This window comes from Periplaneta americana, chromosome 17, assembly GCF_040183065.1.
Source record: "Periplaneta americana isolate PAMFEO1 chromosome 17, P.americana_PAMFEO1_priV1, whole genome shotgun sequence".
In the NCBI taxonomy this organism is placed as follows: domain Eukaryota; kingdom Metazoa; phylum Arthropoda; class Insecta; order Blattodea; family Blattidae; genus Periplaneta; species Periplaneta americana.
In genome coordinates, this window is record NC_091133.1 from 69,654,278 (window position 1) to 69,666,034 (window position 11,757).

Genomic DNA, 11,757 nt, shown 5'->3' on the forward strand with positions numbered 1-11,757 from the left:
ACTCATTGTACTTCTCAAATGATTGTTTTCAAACATAAATAGGTTCCATTAAAAATATAACTATATCAATAACGTAAAAGTTGTTAATACGCCCTTATGGTATGATGTCCTTGATATAATATACACATTACATAATTATAATATACTTATTATTAATTAACAATATATTGATCATAATAAATATTAAATTATTATTACCCAAATTTTCGTGAAGTCATGAAGGTTTAAAATTTTATCCAAATATTGGCGAATGTGCTGCACATGGACGAAGAACAGCAGGCGTTAATCAGGGGTGCAAATGCTCCTGAAATGTATAGGATAAGCGCAGTCATACCAGTGTTTGCTCGAAATGAGAAATGATGGCGGCATGCTGCTTTCATTTCCTCTCTACGACTATTGACATGTGCACACGACATAAACATGCATATTGCACCATGAACAGACGTCACTGAGCTGTGCGAGGGGCATTTCAAACCGCATCTGATATTCTAATCAATTCCATTGCGCTACTCATTTTTCAAATCTTGACACCGACGGCTCTGTCGATTGTGAAATTTATTTTGCCTCATGTACAGAGATTTCTGAGGTTCTTCATAATAATCCGATTATTATTATTATTATTATTATTATTATTATTATTATTATTATTATTATTATTATTATTACTAGTCAGCAACGATGTATGCAATTGAGGGAGAAAGTAACTAGCGACACTACCCCATTATCTCCTGGCTTAGTTGCCTCATGAGTGATTACATATTGGTGTCACTTATGAGTAAGGCTGAAGAAAAGTATTGGTAACAGGGTAGTAAATAATTTCTATATACATTATTTACAAAATGCGTCCCGTTGCCGGGTGTGTCTACTGTCTATTAGAATAGGAGCAGATAGAGTGAACATTCGACACTCCTCAATAGTAGATCTGCTTAAGTAACGTGAGGTTGTATCAGAATGCCGAAACAAAAATCCAGCAAAGAACAGATAATAAGACGACTGAATTCGGAACATGGGAAAAATGTGTTTAACTTAATTGTATTTTATAAATACAGAGCTCTACGTACGATGCAGCGTAGTCTACAATCAATACTTTTTTCAGCCCTATTTATGAGTTTCAATCCTGTCTTCGGACAGTTGACTAAACAACTATTATTATTATTATTATTATTATTATTATTATTATTATTATTACTTACTTACAAATGGCTTTTAAGGAACCCGGAGGTTCATTGCCGCTCTCACATAAGCCCCCATGGATTCGTAACAATTGTTTTTACGGTGATTGGTTGTTAGCTCTTCGCCCAACCCCCAAGCTGGAGGATCACCCCTTATCGGCTGTCCACGACTGCTTATTCAATATATTCGCAGCTATCCTCCATATCTGGAGACCGTCTCCTCTCTCCGCAACCTGAGGACGCGCCACGCCGTGGTGATAGGGACCCACAATACATGGATTATTATTATTATTATTATTATTATTATTATTATTATTATTATTATTATTATTGCCCGCAACAATATACAGAACGTTCAAGACGCAGCTCTTACACACTGTGTGGAAGCCAGAGCCGCAGGTTCGATTCTAGACTAGAACATGAATGTTTATCCTTGACAATGTCCTAGGAGGGAAATGACTACGAGAAGACAATAGTCAGGGGAAATTTCTCCAGACCAACTAATCTAAATATAGGTGAGCAGGTGAAGAGTAAAGAGAAGGCCGGGAAAGAAGATAAATTGAAAAGAAGAGCTGGGTCGACTAGAAAGGGAAGCACAGACAAGGAGAAGCAAACAGAGAGTGGGAAGCAAGTGTGCAATAGTAATGAAAAATCAACCTACAATTTAAGAAAACGGTGTGTAAGTGGTGAACAAGTGGCAAAGGTTATTCAAAAGAAAAAGGGTGGAGCGTAGTGGGGGAGAAAGAGTGAGAAGATCGTAATGTTATAAATAATTTAAAGTGTAAAGTGTAGTAAATGATATAGGGAAGTGGTGTCAAAAAAAAGCAAAGTGAGAGAGGAGTAGGAATTAAACATGATACGCGTCAATAAGAACTAACAAGCAAACATTCTGATGGGGGCAGACAAAGTTATTTTTTTTCTTCCACCATGTTAATATTGTGAAAAAATGTGCTTATACAAATTTTTGCCACTCGACTGCAATTAAGAGGCTGTCCAGAAAGTGATTTTCTCTGCCGTTTACAGAAAAAAGCACAATTGCATGGAAAGATGTATTGAAACAGATAGCCTACAGCAATTGTTGCGCTATTTTTCACCATATCCCCCACTGGAATTTAGTCATTTATCACATCATGGGATCAATTTTTGTATCTTGTGTCGTAGAAGACAGCCGCCTGAGATCGGAATCAGCCTTTGACAGCCGTCTGTACCTGTCGATCCCATGATATGACAAAAATCTCATTTCCGGTGGAGAATATATTGAAAAATAGCTCAACAATTGAATCGGTCGGAGCTAAAAGGAACTAAGTCAAATTATGCAGTTTGTGTTTATGCAACAATTTGAACAACGGATGTCAAGCGCATCGAACGGTGGAAGAAGGAACTAAGACTTTTAAATATTATTTTGTCTTCTACAACATAAAAATATATACATTTGTGTTATTAGTGGAATGTTTTTTGCTTCTCCTGAAAAGTTGTGAAAAGTGACTTAGTTCCTTTTAGCCCATTGCTGTGTCTGTCCCAATAAAGTTTTCCAATGAAATTGTGTTTTCTTTCTGTTAACAGACCCTGGCGAACTTATTTTTTACTGCCCTCGTAATTGCGGTCGAGTGGCCAAAATTTGTATAAGCACTTCTTTTGACATTATTAACATGATGAAAGAAAAAAATAACTTTTTTATCTGCCCCCATTAGAATGTTTCCTTGTAAGAAGTAAAAAAGTAAGGAATGTAGTATCAGATGGGATAGAGAATAAGAAAAAATATTTATGTCATATGAGTAAAACAAGGTAAAGATAGATACGGTAATGAATAGTATGTGTAGTGAAAATAGGGACTAGATAAATAGTAAACGAAGTGTTAGGGATAGGGGAATTAGTTTTAAATAGGTTTTATAAGGATAAATAATGTCAGAGGATTAAAGAACGAAATAGATGAAATGATAAGAGAAAAGAATGGACACGAAAGGACTCAGTGTTGAATAAAGAAAGATAAGTGCATGAGTCGCCCACTAAGTTGATAAATGAAGTAATATAAAAAAAGTGGAATGCTGGCTCGAATACAGGAATATGAAGGGCCAGGAGGACCAAACGGTTGAGTGACAAATTGTATCATATCATAAAATGAAGTACAGCAAAGCCAAATTATACAACGCTCAAAGGTTTCCGAACTATTGGGAAAGAAAGTGTTATGGTTTCCAGTCTCTCTAAGTCACATTTCTTCTTCAATATTCTTGAAAATAGCTTTTGTATCTCAGAGTTTAAGTGACGAATTAGTAATGGAAAGGTTTCGAGTTCGAGATTCGTCTTTGTCTTTGTTCTTCGTTTTTCACCATGTTATTCCACGTAAATAAGAAAATAAGATTTAGAGAAAATCGCAATCAAAGTTTTAGTAACGGTGGCAAATGAATAAACCTATATTTCTGCTATGCATATGCTCATCGTAATGTGTGTGTATGTGCGTGCGTGTGTGTGAATTCATTTTCCACAGTTTTTAAAACTCTGACTGCGATTTTCTCTAACCTTTATTTTCTTACTCAAGTTGTTAGTTCACCCATGTCCTCAATTATAATTGGAAAATATGTCTCAACTCTTTTATATTCTTCCTCCCAATGCAACACCAAAAGATAACAATCTCATAAACACGCAGAGAAGAAACGAACTTCATATTCATACTGTCGAAAGTGAATCGTTTTTAGAAGTGCGTATTAAAAACTAACCCAGCAGTAATTATTGTATAGCAGAGGAGGCAAGACCTGTCGTGTGATCTTATCACACGGCGTGCTATATCACCAGTGGATATGGGGGAGGGGCGGATAAGGTTTTAGTATGAATTGAATTCCCATGTCCGGAGATTCGTCTAATATTAACCTAACCGAAACAAACTTTGTTACTGATATCCCATCCTTTTCCTTTTCGCGTAGCTCACATGCCAGATCTCGCCTCTCGATCTGTACACTGATTAAAGACAGTGGCATCGTTTAATAAAGAAAATAATTATTGGAAATATTAAAATGTAGGTAATCCAGGTTTGAATATTGATATTGTATTATCCCACATTCCTATACAGTTCGTTTGTGTAATGACAGTGAAAGTTGCTTTCAGTTTTTAAATCACTTATCATTTAGGTTGAAAGTCATACTTCTCGATTATCAATACATTTCTTCGAGAAGACTTGGGATTTGGTTTGCAAGTACGATTCAGCGTCTCTTTCTAGAATTCAAAAAATAACAACCCTAGTCTCGTTTGAAATCTCTTCCTGGCGTAGTGACGGTATTAGATAATGGTGTGGTTAGGAAACACAGCAGTATCCAGTAGGCTAATCAGGGCATCGACCTCACTACGAAACATAGTGTAGTGGGCATCACCATTCAGAACTGAATTCGATACTGTTCTCGTCTAGAATTTCAGAGCTATGAAAACATACATTTTACGAAATCATTCATTATCAAGCAAGAAACAAATATAATATAGATGGCAGGAGAAAGGCAGATTGGAAGGCAACTTTCCGTTGTTATCTACTATGTCCGTTTAGAATGCGTGGTAGATGTTGTGGTTATGTTGGAAACTTGGGAGAGTGAAGACAAGGGAAATCGAAAGCAGACAATTTTTTTTTCGAACATGTGTGCTGTGCGTGTTCAAAATGTGCTATATGATAATGTGATTGTATTAGAAACCTATTGGAATGAGAACAATGGAAATCGAAGCAGACGTATTTTTCGATCTTTTCTATCGTCTGTTCAGAATATGTGGTATGATAATGTGGTTGTATTAGAAACTTGATGGAACCTTGGTGCAATGAAGACAAGGGAACTCGAAAGCAGACAAGGATTTTTTTTCATTCTATTCTACATATTTGTTCATAATCTTTGATATGGTAATAATGTATAAATGTTGGAACGAAAATAACAAAGAAAGATGCGAAAGAATTTTTTTTTTCGCTACCGTATTTTCTACAATTATATTCAGAATATCTGATATGATATCGGAAATTGGAAATGTAAGTTCAGGGGTGCCACAGAGTAGCGTTCTGCGGCCATTACTCTTTGCAATATACGTAAATGACATGCCAAAATATTACATCCAATGTGAGGCTATTTGCAGACGACTGCATTGTTAATGACAGGAAACTAGTCTAAACTACGAATTCAATGGTGTTGTAATTCCGCAAGAACAATGTTGTAGTTAAATACCTAGGAGTATATTTAAACTCCAAACTTTATTGGTGAGAGCATGTTGGTAATGTTACGGGTAAAGCATGGAGGGCACTTCACTTTGTTATGAGAATCTTGAAAAAGGCTAGCCCCAAATCGAGGGAAATGCGACCGTTAATGGAATACAGAAGTACATGTTGGGAACCCTATAGAATATATCAGATAAATTCCTTAGAAAGAATACCGTATAGGGCATCTAAATTTGTTGAAGGTAAAAGAGAAGACGGGAATGATACGATAAAAGAACTTAAATGGGAAATACTGGAAAGCAGACGTAGAAAAACTAGAATAACACCATTGTATAGAGCACATTTAGGCTAAAAAGCATGGGTAGACATAATGGCTCGGTTAGAGAAGCCAAGTACTATGGTACGAACGATCATGATTTTAAAATTAAAACGGATGTAGGTAAATTCCCATCTTTAAATCGAACTATAAATGACTGGAATGACCTATCTGAGCGATCTTTGAGGACTGCCCTTCCTTAAGGAGATTCAAAAATAACTTAAAAAGTTGTGTAAAAAGTGTAAATTAAAAAAAAAGATAGTTAACTTACATTACTTGACATGTATTTACTTAGCCTGACGAGCTAAGTAAATTAGTTTAAAATAGCTTATAAGAGGGTCTTAGACTAGAAATGTTTTGTTTAATGTAGTTCTGTTTATAGGTATGATTCTACGGAACAATAAGTGTGTAATTCTTTGTCTTATTTGAGTTGTTGTATCAGTGAAGCGTGGTGAGTCAGTGAAGTTATGGTTTTACAGTGCAGTGAAAAGTTTCGATCAGTGATAATAATTTATAGTGTCAAAGAAATGTGTTCTATAGTGTCAGTGAATGTGTTATAATATGTGTCATAGTGCCAGTGCATTGAGTGAGATGAGAGTGAAGTAAAATATTATCAGTACCAATGTGAAACTTACGTAGGGCCTATACATACAGTATGTAGGTTGTAATGGAAAATTAGGTTCATTTATTAATTAGGTTATATGTATTATTATTAATTGTAATTATTGTGTATTATTTTTGTGTGTAATTAAGTTACCACTGCCACGGGGTGTTTGCTCACTTGCAGTGTAAATAAATACATATAACAGTGTAGTAACAATAGAACAACAATGGAAGTGTATAGAAGACAAAAAAAAACATAATTTAGCTCTTGCTGCACGTCTGAAGTACATGATTTTTTTTTATTCTAGTAATTTACATAATAGAATAATTGCTCATTAAACGATAAATACGTCGTTAAGTCAATGATGCAATTTGATGCCAGTTAGCTCAGAGCCATAACACTACTCATTACAAATCACGGTATAGTACGAGCTAGAAGTTTATAAATACATCTGATTTTTTTCCGTCCCCTGGATTCTAGATTTTCTTTTTTTATATACCTGTTATTATATAAAACTACGTAAGACAATGATCGTCCAAGGGAGATCTCTACAATTTTTTACAGCGAGTAGAATCAAATCCTAACATCAGGTCTCGTATATAGTTCGGCTCCCAGTTGAATTCCTGTGACACGGGGTCACCCGATGCCGGATATCCACTATGCACAAAAGTTTACATATAACACGGACAAACAGCTACGCCACGAACAAGCATCAAACACCCATGATTGTGTTCTCCATGCAGCATTAAAGCTACATTTTAACTGTTACGTTAAATTAATTTCACAGAAAATAGCAACGATTGCAAACTATTCTAACGGTATAGCACAATCATTATTCAACGGAACAGTTGGAACACGTGTCTGCCAGCATTCGTATGCAGACGGCATAATTTTGTGTAACGACTCGGTGGATATACAGAGTCAAATGGGTAATAAATGTAGGCCTTCGAATTAAGGAATAGCCTATGAGGGATGTACAATTTGCTACTCTAAATACCTGAACAGCGTTAAGAAAACTCTTCGTTGGAGAAATAATAGAAGAGTCTACGTTCCAGTCCCATTACATTTTGAATTAAATTGTATGCGACAGTTTTTCTCAAGTCTTTCGGTATGTCTTGTTTCTTGTTATTTTGATTCCACCATTATGGCTACATCAACCTCACTCTGAAAGTAGGCTAATTCTACAGAAAAACTAGACTAAAGGAGCCACCATTTTTTCTCTAACAATTGCATACTACAAGTGATATAGAGTATTAAGCACTTGGTTTTACTTTCTGCACTCAATAATTTCAACAGAATGGACATAACGACGAAGTGAAGAGAATTCTGAAATGTGGATATGCAGAAGAATGGAGAGTGTGAAATGGACATACAGAATAAGAAACAAAGTTGTTGGAAAGAGTGGGTGAAGAAAGAATGATGCTGGAACTGATCAGGAAGAGAAAAAGAAATTGGCTAGGTGACTGGCTGAGAATAAAACTGCTTACTGAAGTAGGTATGCACTGGAAGGAATGGTGAACGGGAGAAAAGTTCGGGGCAGAGAAAGATATCAGATGACAGACGACATTAAGATATATGGAGTCGACCTGGTTGGCGAGTTGGTATAGCGCTGGCCTTCTATGCCCAAGGTAGCAGGTTCGATCCCGGGCCAGGTCGATGGCATTTAAGTGTGCATGCGACAGGCTCATGTCAGTAGATTTACTGGCATGTAAAAGAACTCCTGCGGGACAAAATTCCGGCACATCCGGCGACGCTGATATAACCTCTGCAGTTGCGAGCGTCGTTAAATAAAACATAACTTTAAGATATATGGATCATATGCGGAGACAAAGAGGAAGACAGAAAATAGGAAGGATTAGAGAAAGCTGGGTTTGCAGTGAAAGATCTGGACAGAACACTATGAATGAATGAACCTGGAACAATTCACTTACTGTACGTAGTAATGGATGGATATATCGCCGTCATATTGTCCACATCAGACGTCACGAGAGAAGGATCAACATTTAAATGTAAAACACGATTGTTAATTATGTCGAAATACGACCTCTTTCGACAGTGATCACTATCTCCACTGGCAAATACTTTCTAGCTGGTGTGTCCAAGCCCCCAAACAATGTCCAGAAATTTTCATCTAGACCTCATGAGCAAATTTCAGTAGGCTGCTTCCATTACATGTCTCAGCGGCACGTGCCGATATAGTGACGATACATCCATTCATTACTACGTACAACAGGTGAAAAGTTCGAGGTTATTCTGTGGAAAGTATTGGGTGCCGGAAAGTAAAATCACACAATTATTAAAGAAAAATTGTGCCTGCTTTGATTTAGTTCTTCTCTAGAAATACCGTAATGATAATTATAACAATCTATTAAAAATTCGAAAGAGTTATCTCGTTTGAAAATTATCTACGACTAACAATAATTCAAGAAATTGTATCAGTTGGTACCATAAGAACAAAATACAGAAATGAGCGACCAAAAAAAAATAAGTGCTTCAAATAGGTGACTATATAATTGCACATCAATTTCTGGATTGCATGCCTATTAGAAAACTGTGTTTAGAAATAATTGAAAAAAGGTACGCTGAGACCGTAACAGGGCATTACCAAGATCATAAAAAGAAGATGGGTGATTTCCAAGATTCGGTACACGGACTTATGTCACAGAAGATCAGTGGCAGGTTAGGTTTGGTTTGTTCAAGTTTTTGGTATGCCTACCAAAAAACATATAATGCAAGGTATACCAAAAACCTCAACAAACCAAACCTAACCTGTCATTAATCCTCGACGATGTCACTGATGTTATTACTTATTAGTGTGTAACGAATCTTGGAAATTACTAATTTACTTTATTTTTAAGCAATAAATACAAAATAACAATAATTTATCATATATCATTAACATTTCATAATTTACTTTACTTTCAAGCAATGAATAAAAAATAACTTACGGTTGTTGCTGTCTCCGATGACCAAAATACCATAAAGAACAAATAAAAGTAGGATTTTCTTCATTTTGTGGTGTTCAAACACACGTGCTCAAGAGAAAAGTAATCATAAAAAAATACACCGAACAGGAATCAACACGCGTGAAAATAATAAAATATTCGAACACAATCACGATGCTAAACCATACAACACGTCATATTCCACTCCTTTAGTTAACTATATACAGAATGTCAGCTGATGCTCAGATTTTTCGACTACATTTGATATCCAGTCAGGCTAACCACAAACATAAGCAAGAAATCTCCCGTCACAGCTTTCGATCAGTGTCTCCGGGTCGAAGTTCGCGAACTTCCAGTAGAGGTTATCGAGAGAGCTAGCGATGACATGGGATTGTGTGTTTTTCTAGGCACCCTCCGCTCGCTCGGCTTGGGATTGCGGTTTGGGTCGAGGCAGCCAGTGCTGGCTGATTGATGCGGCGAGGAGAGAGGCTGTCCCTGAGCACCAATTACAACAATAGCTTCTGTTTACACGCTAAATTTCACGTGCCTCCAACGGCAACCAACAAGAAAAGAAACGTTTACCCGAAACAGACGGTGATAAGGGAGGAGGAGAAGGGATGAATCACACTCTATGTATATTAGGGCTATTTTAATAAATTACAAGCCACCGGCCTAGTCAGAGTCTCGAGATGCCGAGCGTCATTCGTGATCTGACGTTGCGCTAGGGCGAGGGTTCGAATCTTGCTTGAACCGGTAACTTGGGGTTTTTCCGAGTTCTCTCCGATATTACTGAAACATGTAACATTAAAACTGAAAAATGTATTAAGTAAGATTGAAATACAGAAGTTAAATGAAAGAAGACTATTGCTTTTAAACAGTGTTTATTCGTATCAACTTATTTACGTCACTTGACAGCACAGGCGTCGACTTCGGGGGGGGGGGGAGGTAAGGCACTTTCTGCCCCCTCAACTTATAGAGACAGGAGCGTCGCCCTCCCCCCAATAAAATTAATAAGGCGCCTCACCCCTCCAAATAATTCGAAGAGAGATTCCTCATGTTAAAAAATAATTACTGTAATTTGTTTGAAATATGAACTAGGACATGAGCTAATAATGGTTATTTCAAATCCAGTTGCCCCAGTCAACATGTTAGTGATGCAACTCAGATTGCCCCCTCCCTCCCTTTCTTTCCTCCTGCCAGTGGCGTAGGCAGAATTTGTCAAGGGGGAGGGGATCATTATTAAAATTGTTTGCAATTTACATTGTCGGTATTTTAAATGTTGTGTATTATTATTATTATTATTATTATTATTATTATTATTATTATTATTATTATTATTATGTTACGGTAAGTAAATCTATGGCGCTACAGACCGACCAGCAGGCTGCAGGCCTCACGTCCACAAGCCGAAGCAGAGATGGACCATCATCCAACCAGAATGGGGGTATCGTGTGGTTAGGACAATGATCTCCCCAGCCGTTATAGCTGATTTGCGAAACCGGATTTTCGCTACCTATCGTAGCTCCCCAAGTGCATCACGATGCTGAGTGGGCACCGGTCCCATACACTGACCGAAATTTCACGAGAAAATTTCTTCCCCCCATGAGGATTCGAATTATGTTACGGTACATTTATGTTCTAGTGAAACATATTCATGAATATCTTTATAAAATCTCTGAACGTAATTTGGTGAATGTAGAGTATCCAACGCCCACGGAATGAATATTTCACTTTTATCACTGCCAATGTTGCGCTATAATCGTATATGCAAGGTAGACTATAACAAAAACCTAAACTAATCAAACCTAACCTGTCAAAGAAGCAACAAGTTATACTAAATATGTGTAAAATTGGCCTATGTCTCTATAGTGGGCGGGACATAAGTTACATTGACCCGTAATTTTTTTACAGCCATCCAAACTTTAACAAATTTTAAGATATGTTTAATTTTGTATAATAAAAAATGCTTGTATCATTATTGCACTCCACAATAATCATATATTTAGTCAACAGTTATTTATATATGATAGGTAAACGATTATGGATAAAAAAAAATACTCAAATTTAAATATGTTATTTTTTTAAGTTCAAAAGGGAGGGTTCAAACCCGGTAACCCCCTTGCGTACGCCCCTGTCCTGCATTTAAGATCGGTGAACCACATGATGCAACGGTGACTCCACTTTTTTGTCTATGATACACATTTTTCACACACTGCGATCAAACAGTACAATGGTCATAGTAATCAGACTTCAGACGTGCACAAACACACAACTTTTAACATTGTATCACTTTGGAAAACGTATTATATATCTTTCATGTGTTAAATTTTATGTTACCTTGTTAACATGTTTCGGCCTGCTATCGGCCATCATCAGAACTGGTCGTTGTTGGTCTTGGCGCCTTTTGTTTTGTTTCCTGTGGGGATGTGTTTGTGTAGTATAATGTGGAGTCAAAGAGAGTGTGTGTTGAGAATTTCATTTCAATTTCCTCCCCATTTCAATATTCCAAGTCCAGCGGAGTAACGGTCAGCGCGTCTGGCCGC

At 36.8% G+C, this 11,757-nt stretch overlaps 1 protein-coding gene across 1 annotated transcript in view; it reads right to left on the reverse strand.

The window, feature by feature from the left end:
- Positions 1–9,749, reverse strand: part of LOC138692952 (uncharacterized) — a 30,533-nt gene extending 20,784 nt beyond the window's left edge. The window contains exon 1 of the mRNA XM_069816365.1: positions 9,218–9,749. Coding sequence (XP_069672466.1) covers positions 9,218–9,281 — 64 coding nt within the window. The 5' untranslated portion in view covers positions 9,282–9,749. The remainder of the gene's footprint in view (positions 1–9,217) is intronic.
- Between the last annotated feature and the right edge of the window lie 2,008 nt (positions 9,750–11,757).